Genomic DNA, 17,354 nt, shown 5'->3' with positions numbered 1-17,354 from the left:
TAACTCTTCAAAATGATTTTCCTCTTTTTTTTTTTTTTAAAGAAAAATGAAAAGAAAAAAAGTCCCCACCTAATTTTCTTGGCAAAAATTGTATAAATCAATTGTAAAACAAATACTAAAATCAAAATCAAAATCAAAATCAAAATGAAAAGAATATAAAAGAAAAAATATTAAGGGAGAGTAGCCAAGCAGGATAAACAATTCATTGGTGGATCAATACAAAAAAGTTGTTGAGGATGAGAATAAAAAACGTGGATGAGACAGCTACAACATCTCATGGTATTTATTATAATTTATTTTTTCCTTTTTTATTGTGTATTCTAAAGTTGTGGCTTTGGCAAGTTGATGTATTCACTTTAGGAAAATAGGTTCAAATTCTTGAGTGTGATTTTTTGTTTTTGGCCCCTTCTTTGAATGTATAATTATTGCAATCCCTACTTAGAAGGACACTTGGCCCCCTTTATAAGACAAACTTTAAAATTTGAACAAATTTTAACCTATTGAAAGAAGACACTTAACACTTTATGTGACGATGAAAGATAAACGTGCACGTTTGCATGTGCGCGCACGCTGGTCATTCAACATGTTCTTTTATTCTCCTTTTGAGGAAATAAAACATGATTGGTGCCAAATTCAACTTTTAGTTATTGTCCCTTTCTTGGTAGTATTTATTGCAATCTCTACTGTTCCTACTTGGAAAAGACACTTGGTCCTCTATATTAATATGAGCAAAAAAAAAAAAAAATGCAATTTGGGAAAAGAATAATCACATATACAAAGTAGACAATAGGCACTTCATGAAACATTTTTAAATGTGTAAGTGAGTGCATGTGAATGTTCTCGAGCACATATATTTATAAACATGTTTGTATCCCTATTTTTGAGGAAACAAAATGTAATTAGTGTTAAATTGTGGTATTTATGTAATTGACTCAAGAACTTATTTACTTAATTTCATTTGAGCGACGTATTGACAATGGAACTTGAGCAACGGTACGAAACTATTCAAGAAGTGTACTTCTATCGGTGTCTAATTTCTGAAATTGATTTCTTGCTAATTTGATAGAGAGATGTGATTCTTATAGCACTCTAGTGCTTGCACTCCAGTCCTCTACTAGTTCGCTACAATCTTGCTTGTTGTACATATAAGTAGTTGACAAATAAGTGTATCAAATTTCATCTTGAATTCTCATGTTATCAAGAGATAGTTCCTTATCATGCACGGCTAAGAAATTTAAAATATTTTCACCTTTATACTCCAATCTATATAAATTCTTTAGAATTTCACATATCAATTTTCTCCAAATATATATACTTACGCATTTATACCTTGTGATTACGATTTGGTATAATTATAGTAGGTTATGCTATGTATACACTTCCGATGTACACAATACTTTATATTCATGTGTAGGCCCCTTCCATGTGAGGGGGCTGTCAATGTGTGTTTATATGAAAAGTATACACATAGCATAATTCAATTATATTTGACTACGGAGCTTCTTCATTTGATTGATGTATATTCGTCAAGTGTTTATAGACTCATTATGATAGGTTGGTCTAGTAATTAGGAACGACTATTTGAGATAGCCTATGATATTATGACCAATAAGTCAAAAATAGGTTTGTGCCGATATACACGCATATCTATAACATGCAAGTACATGTTACAATTTGATTGGTGGATCTAGTGGGCAGGCATTGTAAGAGCCATCATTAATTTTAACACCAATAACAACCAAGAGGCACTTTCTCATTGGTTGATTGAAGCAAATAATTGGCCAATTGGCATGAGCAATGTAAATGTATTGTCACTATCTTCAACTAATAAAATCTTCTTCCTAAGTGATGCTATGTTAAAAGATAAAGCAAAAAAAAAAATGCTATTCTTTTAAGTTTGTGGGACAAAAGGGAAGTCAAATGGATTCATTATTGTACAAAGAAAAATCAACGAACGTTTCCAATTGAGTATTTTGTTTGGTTAACGTTAGTATCAATCACCTCAAATTATTTCGTCCTTTCTTAAGCATTTTAGTGATTTTTTTGAAGACTTTTGACCAACCATTATTTTGTTATTTTTATATGAGCAATTTGACGAATCGTGTCAAGAAAACATAACTGATTGATTTGAATTAAGTTCAAAAGCAAAAGAGTAAGGGCATTATCAAAGTTCAAAAAATGTTCGACAAAAGCCAGATGTTCCAGCATCGACAAAAAACTCAAAAGAAATTTCATGACTTGCGTTGTGTGCATAATTTTACGATGTGTGAATATATTGCCACCATAAATTATTTTGTTGCAGTATGTTATAATCACACACTAAATAAAATATATTTTACCACAATAATTTATAATTATATTACTAATTCAATTTATAAAAATTTAAAAATTATGATGTACACCTATATTATCATTTTTCCTTTTCTTTACCCTTTCCACTCCCTCTCCCAACGTATTCTAATTATTCTGTCCAAATAAAAGTTTCCCATTCCAAGGATCGTGAATTAAATTATTATAATTATTAATTATATTCGCGTTCCACATGTGTCACAAGAAATATATATAAAGTGAACAATATAAAATAATTATGGCCAGAAAAAACCAAGTATATAGTGAGGAAAAAATAGAATGCCATCTATGATGGAAAAATATATTTAACCTATTTAAAATTGTGGTATAACAAACAAATTTTGTGGTAATAATATAATTATCTTTTGAACTTTAAAAAAAAAAATGAAAAGAAAAGAAAAGAGGTAATTCCAATTTCTGCCTAAAGCAATACGTGTGGAAAAAGACTTTAGAATTATTGGATCACTGTGATAAAAGGAGTGGCATTTCGCCAAGGGACTAACCCAGATTAAACTCAGGCCCAAAGTCTATGCGGCATTCTCCAAGGATTTGTGAAGATCAGAATGTATGGTGACAGAACATTAAAGTACTATAAGATTTTAGTACGTATAACGTAATAATGTAAAAGATTGAATAATAATTAATAAATGAACGAGATTTTAACATTTTTTTCGAAATATTTTTAAGTATCATACAATTTCTAGCTCTATACTTTTTGTAATGTAGAAGCAAGCACGTAAATTGCAAATGCTTTGTATACAGTACATCGCTTATCTTATGTAAATGACAGTGGACAAGCAGAATTTTGTTATACAAAAGATAATTGTTAGTCGAACCCAAAATCATACTAAAAATATGTATACCATGCAGAGTCGGCCTTGAGATTTTGGATGCTCTGTGCAAGATTTTAAAATGGTGCCCCCTTCAAGTAATTAAAACATATATTAAAAAAAATTTCAATAATATGATTCCATTGCAAAAATATGATATTTAAATATTTGTTTTTTGTTTTTACATACATGAACAAGAAAAACATAAATAAAACTCAAAAACATCTCTAGACTTCATTAGAATTCATGTCATCAACAAAGAACCATCAAAGCCACTGGCCTCTTTGTGTAATTCCGTATAAGCAAACCTTGAAAAAATATATATATCAAGTGTAAAGCTTTAAATGCAACAAATCATGTAAAAATATTTCTTCTCGCATTTTTAGAAACAAACTCACTAATTAAACTTTCGTAATCAATATTTTCTAGAAAGTCATGCTCAATAGATATCAAAGCTAATCCATTTAATCGTTCTTGTAACATGGTTGATCGTAAATAAGATTTTAACAACTTTAGTTTTGAAAAACTTCTTTCAGCAGATGCAACAGTAACATACATTGTCAATAATATTCTATAAGCAATACATGTATTTGGAAAGCAATCCAATCTTTTCAAATAAGTCAATATATCAAAAGCCGTCTTTATTTCTTTTGGTAAAAGATTTTGCAAAACTTTTAACTCTTGAAATAAATCTTCTGCATCAAGATCGCAAAAAATTACATGTCTTAAAACAATATCAAGATGATCACAACATACTTTCAAATTAGTATCATCCAATGAGTTTAACTTGTCTGAAGAAAATAGAAATCCAAATTTTTTTTCGTATGAATTGAATTGATCAAACCTTCGTTCAAGTGATCCAATTGCTTGATCTACTATATAAAAGAAATAATTGGTTCTGAAAGAATCTTCAGGTGATTGTGCATCTTCTACAGTAGCATTTTCATCAAAATGTTTCTTCCTACGAATTATATGTTTCATTTGAAATAAAGGATCAATTTTCATTTCAATGGTAATTTGTTTAGCAATATTTATCGCATCATTGAATCCAGATTCCCTATATTTTTAAAAAAATGCAATCGGCCCTTTAAATTCCTCAATAGCAATGTGAATAAGCATATCATTAAATTGCAAGTGTTTACTAATCAAGTTAACATCATATAATATCTCATACCATATGATCATAGCTACTAAAAACTCAAAATTTCCAACATAAAGGGTTGCCAAAGCTTTAGCCCGACACCTTAAATCATTGTCATTTTCAATTTCAGCGACTTCAAGTAAAGCTTCTCTTAATTCAGGAGCTTGGAATCTAATTGCTTTAATAGCTTCAACATGACTTTCCCATCGTGTAGCTGATAGTGGCTTGACATTAGTTTTAACATTGTCTTTCAATATTTTCCATCTCTTTGTAGAATTAGAAAACAGATTATAAATACCTTGTACAGCACCAAAAAAATCTTTTGCTTTAACACAAGAGTTTGCCATATCACACAATGCTAAATTCAGACTATGACATCCACATGATGTATAGAATGCTCTAGGATTTATGTCTAGTAGTTTTTTTTTTGCACACCTTGGTGCTTACCTTTCATGTTACATCCATTATCATATCCTTGTCCTCTTACATCATTAATGTCAAGATTAAGAGTTATTAGAGTATTTTGTAATTCTTCAAAAAGTCCTTGACCTGTTGTATTGTCCACTTTTAAAAATTCAACAAAATATTCATGTATTTTAATTGGATTTCTAGACAAGTCTTCACATCTTAAGATCAAGGACATTTGTTCTTGGTGACTTGTATCCGGAGTACAATCAAGTATCACAGAAAAGTATTTTGCTTCTTTGATTTTCTTAATAATTGTGCTTTTGATTTTAGAAGCCAACGAAACTACCAACTCATTTTGAATTTTATGTGAAAGATAATGATACTGAATTTCATTACTTTCAATACGCCGCATATGTTCCTTCATGATAGGATCCCACTTTGTAATCATTTCAATTAATCCTAAGAAATTCCCGTTACTATCCTCAAGAGGTCTCTCATTGGTTCCACGAAAAGCCAAACAATTTTTAGCTAGGTATTGCACGACATAAATTATTCTTTGCAGTACTTCCTTTCAATGTTGTTTCTCTTTTCTAATTTGTTTTTGAATTTCTATGTCAATCGTTTCATCTTTGTTCAGTCTAGCACGTAAATCAATCCAAGTAGCCATGTTGTTGATATGCACACTACTCATTTCATGTTCTTTAAGCCTGACACCGAGATGTACCCAGTCATTAAATCCTTCATTTATTAACCCATTCTTTTGTAAACCTCTTTTAAATAACTTACAACAAAAACAAAAAACTCTATCAAGATCATTTGAATACACCAACAATGGCCTACACGTTTCTCACCACTTGATAAATAACGAGTGTAATGGCTTGCGGAGAAACATCTAGACAAATTATCTTTTGGACCCTTTTCTAGTGACAGGTCTCTTGTCGGACCATTTGCCACTAGCAAATCTCTATATTTTATATCAAGATTATCCCAAGTTCTTGGATCATAGATGTTGAAGGGAATGGACCTATTATGAATTAAACCATCTACATCTTCATGAGTATCATTTTCTTTAACATATTTATCATCAACATCTTCACTAGTATCATTTTGCTTAGGAAATTCATCATCAACGTTATCATTTTTGTCATTATCAACATTGTTAGGTATATCATTTTCATTTTGTCTCAATTCCTCAATATTTTCATTTTTATCATCAACATTGTCAAGCATATCATGTTCATTTTGTCTCAATTCCTCAACATCTTCATTTTTATCAACTTCAAGTATTTGGTCCACATTTTTAGTTTCTTTAACAATAAATCTATCAATAGCACCTTTTTGAGACTCTATCAACTCTTCAATTTTTCTCTTTTTAGCTCGTTTTCCAAATCCCGATTGTTGTTTTCTAGGATACATTTTAAACTTCGATTTGACAACAACAATAAAAACTATAAAAACATATAATGTTTAAAGGAGATAAAAATAAAATAAAATTAGAAGATAGCACTTGATTAAATATTAAATCAGCAAAATCTTTAGAAGCAATTAAAGTAATTTTGATTCTTCAAAAACCTGTGTATCACCACTAAAACGAGAAGAGAGTAAAAGGAATTTATATTTATATTGAAAAAATATTAAAAAGGAATTTATATTTTCTTGAATATTCAAAGAATTTATTAAAGAAAAAATATGTTGAAACAAAAACTCACTTATAAGTGTTCAACTTCTCCTAGGAAAAATTATGTAGTACTTCCTCGATCGGCAATCGTTGCTTAAAGAAAATATTGAAATTTTTGGAGCCAAATCAAAATGAAAAAGATGATTTTTGAAGAGACAATATATTCTGAAATTTTAATACACAACCTAGAATATCTACATTTTTCAATTTCTGAAGAGAAGTTTCCTTGGAGTTTATTGCTCTTCTCCAAAAAGAAGATTGGAAAAGGAAACGCTCAAATTTTCTTTATTCTCTCACTTCTCGCCGACCAGATCTCCCTTTTGGGTCTTTTATTTTGAGGCCTTGTGTGGTCGCTCAACTAGCGCACTCTCAGGGCCGCCTCTGATACCATGTGGGACTATAAAAAGATTTTCACGGAATGAGATTTTAACATTTTTTTTCGTAATATTTTTAAGTATTATACAATTTCTAGCTCTATACTTTTTGTAATGTAGAAGCACGTAAATTGCAAATGCTTTTTATACAGTACCTCGCTTATCTTATGTAAACGACAATGGATAAGAAGAATTTTGTTATACAAAAGATCGTTGTTAGTCGAACCGAAAATCATACTAAAAAATACGTATACCATGTGGGACTATAAAAAGATTTTCACGGTTAACTATCCTCTTATGTTTGTTTGTGGAACAACAAACCAACTTACCTTTGTGGTACAATCACTACAAACTCATCTAACAATTTGTTGAAGTTTTTGAGAAATGGTAAGATCGCAACATTTTTGCTTCATCGTCACTCCTTTACGTGTTTGTTTCTCTTGCATAAGTATTGGCTATTTATTTACTGCATATAGAAAAAATAAAGAATTTGAAATTCAAGTTTTATTTGCATTAAAGGTCAAGATTACACGTCAAAATAAAGATATCACATATTTTTTTTCTTTAATAATATTTATTATTTGATGCCACAATTATCCAAGTGGACGGCCGTACTAGGTATATTTTTCTTGTTTATTTTCTCATTTTAGGCCAAGAATATTAGTAATAAAGGATTATTCCATAGAAATTACCGATCATAGAGGTTAACAAATTGAAGTGGTTTCTTTTCCAAGGAAATTGGTAAATGTTTCGAGAATTACAAAAAATGTTTAATGTTTTGGTCTCTCACATAGGTCCAAACAATTTGGCAAGTTTATCCCATTTAGCACGGGACTCTCTATTTTGAAAGAACGTATTATATAATTTCGAGAGCATATATAAATTTAAAAAGTAAAAATTTTTAAGTATCCCTACATGCTCTTTGTATTTGGTATAATTCTATTTGTACCTGTTGGGTGACACCCATGACGGAATGAGTTGGCTTTAGTGAATTAAAAAAAAAAAAAAAATTGATTACATTTGAATTGGAAAGAAAGTTATTGGCAATAAAGAATTAAAAAAGTTATATTTTGAATCCACTGTAGACCCGACCTAACCGATTTAAAGGGTCCAATACAAGCAATCAAACCCAGATCATCGTTCCCTTGACTTACAAAACGTAGAAGCGCCAAATACTCCTCTCTTCCCCTAATTTCCCCCCAAAATATGTCTACCTCAGTTGATCACCATTTACTTCGATGCTACCCTCCTTTACGTTGGCACTGAAATTATAATGAATTGTTGACCTTATTCTTGTGTTAATCGAAACGATGGTAGATAAAAATCGGTATTTTTTGATTTTGTCGAAAATGCAATGTGTTGGGATTTGTTAAATACTAGACAAAATTCTAGTTACTGATTGTTAAATATTTTCTGCATGAGTTGTCTCGTAATAATGTGAACATTCAAAATATATATAAGCAAAAGCTCCTGCAATGATATAGGCTTTTATGCGACACTCGTGCGGAAAACTGTTGTTTATTCTGAAAAAATCATTGCATTTTGGACAAAAAAATCTACTAATGCATTGTAGAAGTTGAGAATTTACATTTATTCTGAAAGAATCATTTTTTTTTGGGTTCAAATTTGTGTCATTCATGCTTAGAAGTAGATTCATACCTATCATTTGTTGACTGATGCTAAAATGTTTTATGTAACTTGGAATGAGTATCTTCTCTCAATTACAAATTACTTTACACTATTAGCGTTAACAATGTAACTTTTTTTACGTTGCAGGGAAAGGTATATTGGACAATGTGGATGACATTATTATGATAGAATCCTAGTTTGAGAATGTTGCGGAAAATGTGAACTTATTAGGTGATGACATCGTGGTAAGAGATAATGCGCCTTTTGAGCGCTCGATGTCGGTATGAGTTCAATAACGAAAATGACTTGTTTGATTAGTACAAAAAATATACATATGTCGAAGTTTTTCCAGTCAGAAAAAGAAATTCAAAAAAGGACGACGACGGTATTATGAGATATGTCACATTGACATATAGTCGCGAAGGAAAAAAAAACAGTACTATAAGCGGTTCTTTGAAATCGCAACCAACCATCTGATATAATGTAAAGTGATGTCGACTGCATCTATGAATAGTGGAATATGGAGAATTAACAAAGTAAACCTCGAGCATAATCATAAAACAAGTCCATCAAAGTCCAGGCTATATCGATGCAATAGAAAGTTGAGCGCACATGTTAAACAACAGCTAGAAGTTAATGATATGACAGGAATTCCATTACACAAAAGTTTCAACTCTGCAGAAGTCAAAGCAGGTGGATACGAAAATATGGTGTGCATGAAAAATGATTGTTGAAACTATGTTGAACAAGTTCGGCATCTTAGACTTGGAGTAGGAGACGCCGCAGCAATACAATCCTAATTTTTGAAAATGCAAGCTAGTTGCTCCGGGTTTTATTTTAGTATGGATTTGGATTAAGATTCAAGATTAAAGAATGTGTTTTGGGCAGATAATAGGAGTAGACAGGCTTATAAGGAGTTTGATGATGTTATGACATTTGATATCACGTACCTCACCAATATGTATGACATGTTGTTTGCCTCATTCGTTGGTATTAATCATCATGGACAATCGAACCTGCTCAGATGTGGGCTGGTGTCAAATGAGGATACTGATGCATTTGTTTGGTTATTTAGGATATGGCTGCAGTGTATGCATGGTGAAGCTCCTCAGGGTATAATTACCAATCAAGATAGAGCTATGCATAATGTAATTGAAACGTGTTCCCCTATATTAAGCATAGATAGTGTTTGTGGCATATACTGAAATGATAAATGTTCGATTTTCAGTGTTATTCACAATTTAGTTTATGACTCACAATTTGTTTGAGATTATGAAGAAAATTGGAGGGTAATGATCGACACATATGATTTGCATGATAATGCTTGGTTGTTGAGACTTATGAGAATAGATGTCGGTGGGTTCTGTGCTTTTTCAAAATCACTTTCTAGGCAGGGATGTCGAAAACTCAACACAGTGAGAGTATGAATGCATTCTTCGATGGGTATGTGTATTTGAAGACCTCATTAAAGCAATTCGTCATACAATATAAACGAGCTTTGAGGAATAAAGTCGAGAAGGAGATTTAAGTAGATTTCAAGTCTTTCTCGTAGATGTACCATTGAACGAGATATGAAATGGAGAAACAATTTCAAGCTGTTTATACCATTTCAAAGTTTCGATAAGTTCAAGAAGAGTTCATCGGAAAGCTTTATTGTGACCTAATATCTTCTTTGGAGGGAAGTTTCGGGACAACATATGAGGTATGCGAGAAAGAGATAAACGTTGAGCGATCGAAGAAAAAATATTCTTCATCACTTTTCAGAAAAGAAGATTATGAAAATTGTTTGCAATTGCCACTTATTCAAGTTTCGAGGAATAATATGCAAACATATGATCGCAGCATTGATCCGTAATTGCGTCAAACAAATACCATAGAGGTATATATTACGGAGGTGGCGGAGAGATGTAAGTAGAGCCCATACGAGGGCGTTGTTAACTACGATGGGTTGATGAGCACCTCGGGACAATTGAGGTATGACAAATTGTGTCAGTCTTTCACTACATTGGTGGACCTGGTCGCAAATGATGAAAGTAGAGCTGAAAACACACAAAATTGGATCAAACATGAATGTAAACTGGTAATGGCATCAAAATCCAATGTTGTGAGTAATGTCTTATCTCTGCATAGTCCACCGATAACATCACAATGTGGACCATCATTGGAAACTGTCAATAGTGGATTACATGATCCTAAATGTATAAAGAGAAAGGGTACACCGAAGAAATTTCGTCAGAAGAGCCCGTTGGAATCTAGTTCGAATAAGGCAAAGGTATATTTCATGTTTACATTATCGTTTACTATTTCACGTTTACATTATCGTTTGCGTGTGGGTTTTTTAATTAGTGAATAACTTGTTTGGTTGTCATGCAGGGACGTTCGAGTACATCCAAATGAAATAGGCCCAAGGCATGACCAAGTAATGTTGGCGTTGATGCACACGTCGTTCAAGTACCTGAACAGTTTCAGCATTGCATGAATGCACCGTTAAACATATTTGGAACTCCTAATGGTTAGTACATGTATATGAAGAAGTTATCTCAATAAGAAATTATTTATCACAACAATAAATTTATTTATGTAAGGTGACAACAGAAATCTTGCATTCACACAACAATTTTTTTTTCCTTCGTTCGACATCATGTTCAGTTCGATGGTCAAGGTAATTATGTAGTTAAACATTCTACATACAAAGTGCATCATCCAAATTTTCAAGAATGCCATATTTCTTCCCATGCTTACCGGACTGAGATGGAGGAAACCAATGATTGTACAGTTTTTCAGGCAATTGTTAGATAGTTCGGGGATTATTGCGCAATTGCTAGATGTTTATGCACGACACGAGGAGGTGGAAACCAACTGTTGCTTCAATGGATGCGCACATTTTCCCAGCTTTTGAATGATAGATTCTATCTTGTTTTGTAGTCCTTTGGTTAGCAAGAATTGGACATTATTGACTTTTGTCTATAGCATTTGATGTTATGCATGTTGTAAAACTCCTAAGAATGGTTTAAGAGCAATATGAAATCTTTTTGTATTATTTTTGTTGTGTAAAAGTTTCAAGTGATTGATGAGAAATGAACATGATGCAGGCAGTGTGTTACTCCTTTTACACCTGTTATTGTTATGAGAATAGTTTCTTCAAATGTCAACAGAAACTTTCACTTAAAAAAAGAGGCAGAAAGATAGAGGAAGAAATGTTATTCCTTTGGCCTACTGTTACAATAGAACTAGCATAGGAAAATATCCAATAAACTGAAATTACATTGTACATCAACATCGTACATTAACATTTAAAAAACTGAAATTACATTAACACTTCACAACTTCGTAGACGAAGAAAGTCACATTCTGCATTTGCATTTGCATCGTAGACGAAAAAAGTCACAAAAGAAGTTCATAGACGAATAACTACAAATCATGCCGGGCCCTTTCCTTTCTTATCACATTCTAACTTTGCATTTCCTTTGCGTATTGTCATGATTATCTTCACATCTTTTTCGTTAGTTAATCGACACATCATTTCAAATATGCAAGAGACATTATTCTCTAATCCAGTTGCCAAATGATTATTAGTGGAACTGCCAATGGAACTTGATTTGCGGGATGTTTCATCCTCTTTGACCTACTCTCAAAATCCGCACTTTTTGCTGCAACACTTAAATTTACCTTTGTTGATCATGTTCTATACCACTGCAAAACACTTCACACATATGCAGCTTTATACCACGGGCAATGGACCTTATTTTGACAATCCACAAAGTAACTGCTTCGTCTACAACCATGGCAGACTCCATCGTTCTGTCCTGCCATTATAAGCTGCAAAAACTCCATATCAGTTAATATTATAATTAGTTAAACAGTTTGGTTCCAGTTAATATTATAATCAGACTTCAACTCACAATCCATTGGTAATCTTTTTATTGTATAAGATTAAGACCATTTTATAAATAAATAGAATCATGCAAAGCAATGAAATATTTGTAATTTCTCAACACTTCTGAAAGGTAACAATGATACACTAATCCCATAAGTAAAATTAAGGTAAATTGGTAATTAATAAAAAATAAAATCAACTTGCATCATTGACTTTTTCTATAAGAACCACATTTTGGGGTAAACATCGACATGAATATAGCGTAGATAATCCTCAGATCTCGAGTCATGGACTCCAACATCAGTAACCTGTTCTCCATTGGAATCACAAGAAACCAAAGAGCCATCCTTTGTAATTAGTAACTCTTCACCATCTTTTCTAACCCACGATGGCTTCATAAATCTTCCTCCAAAATCCTAAAAATTAATGTTGAATTTTTAAGTCCAAGACTCCACGGCTCCATATTTCTCCATCACCCATACACAGAAACCATGTTCGGCGCCGGATACATCACATAAAACAAGAGTAAGTGAGTCCTTATAGATAACCAATTCCTTGGTACCTGGAGAACCATCTTTTGCCAGATGAACATGTAATATTGTCTCCCGGAACTCCTCATGGCACATATCAAAACAACAAAATCAAATCATTAGCTTAACTCGTTTCTGATTCAGCTAGTCAATTAATCATATGTCGTCGTAAATATAAATATAAATCTTAATCAATTTCACCATTTCTATAAATATTTACATATTAATCTACCTTCAAATCATATGAACAGGGTTGTAATTAAAAATTCAGATACTGGTTTCTAATTGAAAATTCATAATTACCCAAATTTTTTTCGGAAATCAACAGCTTCGAGATACCCATGTAAACCACGTATCACGCTTATCTAATTTTAGTTGTAGATTCGCCAAAGAAGACTATGGTTGTGGGGATTTGAATGACGAAAACAATGACTGAATGCCTTGACAAAAAAAATGCCAGAATGCCTTGGGTTTCATTGAAGGCGTTGAGTTCTATGTTGAGGTTGGGAGAGATGGAATGGAGAGATGGTGGAGTAGATTGCCTTCGATCCGTCTTTTTAGCCTCGCCTCTTTTAAGGGCTTGTGAGATTGGGAAAATAAGTAACGGGAATGAAAATTGGGTTGGGTTGGGTTGGGTTGGGTTGCCTTAAACGTTTCTTTTCTTTCTTTTTTTCACTTTTCACCTCAGTCTGTCATTTGTTTCTATCAAGAGGTTCTGTACTAGTAGCGGGACTGTTGCATTTGACACTTAATTTTATCACTCCTAAAAAATATTTATTATTTTTCTATATTTTATTTTCATTAGCTTCCCTCTAAATTATTATATTATTTTCTTCCATTAAAATTAAAATATTTTGAATACATTTAATCGTAAAAAGTGGGTTCGAAGGCTCACTATTGTATAATATTAATTTGAAGAGTCTCTTTGAACGTAATTTAAAGGTTGACTTTTTTAAAATAGAAAATGTTGACCCCAAAAAGTGCGCCAACAGATGCCGGTCCCACCCGCGCTTGCGTGGGCGAATGTCCAACACGCTAAGACACGTGGACGGTCTGAAACGAGCGGTTCAAAGGGGCGTGGGAGTAGCCCAACGACGCGGGACGGTGACGTTCGGAATCCGGCGGGTTGTTCGTAATCCGATTGTACGATAATTACCAACCGGTGCTCGTAGATGTATATGTAAAAAAGTATAGACCCGATTTGTGTATTGCAAGTAAATCAGAGAGAGTTGAGTAAATGTGGTTTTTAGTATAGATTCTTGCATTAGCCTTTTACATTATACAATGGGGGTATTTATAGTGATACATATGGAATGGGAGCCCTTGGATGAAGTGGTACGTGGCATCATCTCCTTAGTTCAAATGTCTGTTCTTAGGCATGGGACTTGACTTGCTAGCTTACGGCGCATTTATTGCTTGTGCAGAGCCTCCATGCTAGTGACAAGATTTGACATTTATGCTTATGACAAAAGTTCCATCAATCATTCGAATAAGATCTGTGCAGGAGATCTCTTGGGAGAAGTGACCATGGAGGATGTTTCCCTGTGGTTCAGAGGCTCGCGCATCAGCTTCGGGGCTTCGGCCATTTGTCATGATACTTCCACTTGAGGGCATCAGCTGCTCTCAACAGGTTCCAGCAGCGGCTTCGGTTCGTAGGCCTCGGCGGATGGACTTCGGCTCAGTAGTTCGGATGTAGCCCCACCTCGGTAGGAATGCCACGTGGATCGCCATGAGTGGGCCATTGTCCCAGGTAGGTTGGCCAGGTGTGACAACACGCAACAATAGTCCCCCAAGTCCAAGTATATTCATTTATGTAATGCGTGGACTTTAATGGGGTAAAAAATCGAAAGAATTTTTGAACCCCAAATAATAGTCCTCCAAGTCCAAGTATAGATATTTATATCATGGTTGGAGTTAGAGAAGTGTTGCTGTGGGTGAGCGATGAAGTAAGCGAGGTGTTGATCTTTTGAAGATGAAGCCGAAGTGGTTGAGGAACCGAACCTTCGAGGCTTGAACGCTGACTGATGAAGAAGAAGCCGAGGTGGTTGAGGAACCGATCCTGCGAGATTTGTTGCTGAATGATGAAGAGAAAGCCGAGGTGGTTGAGGAACCGAACCTGTGAGGCTTGTTGCTGAATGATGAAGAAGGAAGCAGAGGTGGTTGAGGAACCGAACCTGCGAGGCTTGTTGCTGAATGATGAAGAGGAAGCCGAGGTGGTTGAGGAACCAAACCTGCGAGGCTTTTTGCTGAATAACGAGGAAAAGCCGAGGTAGTTGAGGAACCGAACCTGCGAGGCTTTTTTGCTGAATGATGAAGAGGAAGTCGAGGTGGTTGAGGAACCGAACCTGCGAGGCTTTTTGCTGAATAACGAGGAGAAGCCGAGGTGGTTGAGGAACCGAACCTGCGAGGCTTTTTACTGAATGATGAAGAGGAAGCCGAGGTGGTTGAGGAACCGAACCAGCGAGGCTTGAGCGCTGAATGGTAATGATTGTGCGTTGGTCGCTGTGCCAATGATTTGATGTTTTGTGTTTGTTTTCGAGAGAAGGTAGCTGAATCGTTACGACTTCCAAGGTGGTGGCGCCGTCGAATTAAAGTGTAATTATGAGGGCAGCTGGCGCTTCTAGAAGCAGACGCGTTGGAGAGGTGCATGGGAGGCAGGCATAGATTGGAGGCATAGGATTTAAAAAACTGTTTGAATTCAACGCCTCGGATTGGATCTGAAATGGAGGGCTCGGATTGACTGAGATTTGATCTGACGGGTGGGGTTCGTCTTGGACCTTTATAAAAGACGAGAAAATTCCAATATCCAGGATTTTTGAACACTTTGCATTCTCAAATTCTCTCAAATCTCCCATTTTCCGGCGTCGAGGTTGTCTGCGATTAGATTCCGACCAGTCTCCGTTTGTGTTGAACTCCTTTAGGTATTGTTTGCATAAAAAACCGTTGTTATTGCCTTAGTTTTAAAAAAAAATGGAGTCCACTTCGGGTAGGGAGCTTGTTACAGTGGCGTCTTTAGATCACGGGGTAGGTCATGGGGGGACGTCCGAGGTGGACAGGTATGCCATGGCCGAGGAGGATATGGATTATACCCAAGAGTGGGGGGCTTCTAGAGTGCCCTCGAACATGACGGGGAAGAGGTTGGGGGAACTTAGGGAAAGGTATAGTGTGCCTCATAACATAGAGATGTTAGTCCCCGAACCGAACGAGCGGGCCTGCTATCCGAGGCCCGGCTACGTGGCCGTGAGTGAATACCTGTTCAAAGCAGGTATGCGTCTTCCTTTGCACCCTTTCTTTAGGGCGGTGCTTAGGAAATTCATGATGTCCCCGACCCAAGTTCTGCCGAACGGGTGGAGCCAGCTGGTCAGCTCCTACTTTCTGTGGAAGGAAGTTTCACTTGGGGAGGACATGCTTCTTCATGTCTTCATGACCCTGTTCCAGCCCCGGGTAATTGGGAAGGAGTCAAGGGGGTGGTATTACCTCACGCCTTGGGGGGCTCACGCACTCTTTGTGGTGGGACTTCCTTCCTCTATTAAGGGATGGAAGGAGTCCTGGTTCTGGGTGCGAGGTAAATGGCAGGCAGTCGAGGGTGACAAAGCCCTGTCATGCACAGTGCCGACCCAGTACTACGAAGCTCGTGAGTCTCCCGACCTCTGCTTGTGTTTTGAAACCAGAATGTTTATTCGTCTAACTGTTGGCGATTCGTCTTTGCAGATAGTAGTACGAGGTTCGAGCTTAGCAGGGAGGAATTCGAGGTGATAGAGGATATTTACAAGAGGCCTCTGAAGCTTCGGCACTTCGATCACCTGATTGATAGAAGCAGATACTTCTTGGACTTCGAGCTGATGGCATCCAGAGGTATGGGGCCCCAACACTTGATGTTTTTATCCTGAATGTTTCTTATGCTGATGCTAATCTATGTTGTGCACACAATTTCAAGAAGAGGGAGTACCCAGCTCCAGACATGGCCTCCATCTTGAAGGCCACTTTTACTGCGAAGGCGAGGCCCCTGAAACCTGGGTCCAGTGGAGCAAAGGAAGTTCGAGGCAGGGTTGAGCGCCTGTCGAAGGACTGTACTCCTAGGGCCTTGGAGGAGGCATCTACTCAGAGGCCAGAGAAACCTAAGGAGCCTCGAGGCAAGGAGAAAGTCTCTGAGGAGACTAAGAAGAGGAAGCTGGTGCACATCTCCAGCTCAGCTGGCAAATTTGGGACTTCAGTGTCCCATAGGGCAGAACAGACCGGTGAGCCGAAGCTCCTTGCTGCAGCCTCTAAGGCCATAAAAATGGAGATGGTGAGAGAGGTGGAGGCCGAAGAGGCCAGAGAAGAAGCTGCAAGGCGAGCTGCAGAAGCCGCCGAAGAGGAGGCGGCGAAGGGGAAGCCGGTTCGGGAGAAGGAGAAGTCTCCAAACTTTCTAGCTGGGAGGGAGGATGAGCTGGCCCCAGCCTTGGTGGAGGCTCTCCCTGAGGAAATTAGAAGTGCCACCGAGAGCTTTTACAAGTTTTGGACGGAGAGGTGGCAGCTTCATGCCTCGTCTTGTGATG

The 17,354-nt window shown here is 35.8% G+C and overlaps 1 protein-coding gene and 1 long non-coding RNA gene across 2 annotated transcripts; both read right to left on the bottom strand.

Moving 5' to 3' along the window:
- Nucleotides 1-3,807: 3,807 nt before the first annotated feature.
- Nucleotides 3,808-6,144, bottom strand: LOC111378352 (zinc finger MYM-type protein 1-like). Its single transcript, XM_023001537.1, has 6 exons — nucleotides 5,947-6,144; nucleotides 5,580-5,838; nucleotides 4,768-5,256; nucleotides 4,354-4,678; nucleotides 4,024-4,236; nucleotides 3,808-3,874 (listed from the first exon to the last, which is right to left on the bottom strand). Exons 1-6 carry the CDS (start codon nucleotides 6,142-6,144, stop codon nucleotides 3,808-3,810), a joined length of 1,551 nt encoding a protein of 516 aa, XP_022857305.1.
- A 5,451-nt stretch (nucleotides 6,145-11,595) lies between these two features.
- LOC111385911 lies at nucleotides 11,596-13,432 on the bottom strand. Its single transcript, XR_002701136.1, has 2 exons — nucleotides 12,849-13,432; nucleotides 11,596-12,228 (listed from the first exon to the last, which is right to left on the bottom strand). It is a non-coding gene; the product is annotated as an uncharacterized LOC111385911 (long non-coding RNA).
- Between the last annotated feature and the right edge of the window lie 3,922 nt (nucleotides 13,433-17,354).

Source organism: Olea europaea, chromosome 3, assembly GCF_002742605.1.
Source record: "Olea europaea var. sylvestris chromosome 3, O_europaea_v1, whole genome shotgun sequence".
NCBI lineage: Eukaryota > Viridiplantae > Streptophyta > Magnoliopsida > Lamiales > Oleaceae > Olea > Olea europaea.
Note: the sequence above shows the minus strand (reverse complement) of the source record. Positions and strands in the feature narration are given on the sequence as shown.

What these genes read in the sequence shown, in the direction of transcription:
- LOC111378352 (XM_023001537.1), bottom strand. Translation starts at nt 6,144, where the DNA reads ATGTATCCTAGAAAACAACAATCGGGATTTGGAAAACGAGCTAAAAAG. An exon ending in AACATGATATGCTTGACAAT is followed by an intron (nt 5,839 to 5,946) that starts GTTGATGATAAA and finishes GAATTTCCTAAG; the next exon opens with CAAAATGATACTAGTGAAGA. An exon ending in TTAGTAGCTATGATCATATG is followed by an intron (nt 4,237 to 4,353) that starts GTATGAGATATT and finishes TTAAAAATATAG; the next exon opens with GGAATCTGGATTCAATGATG.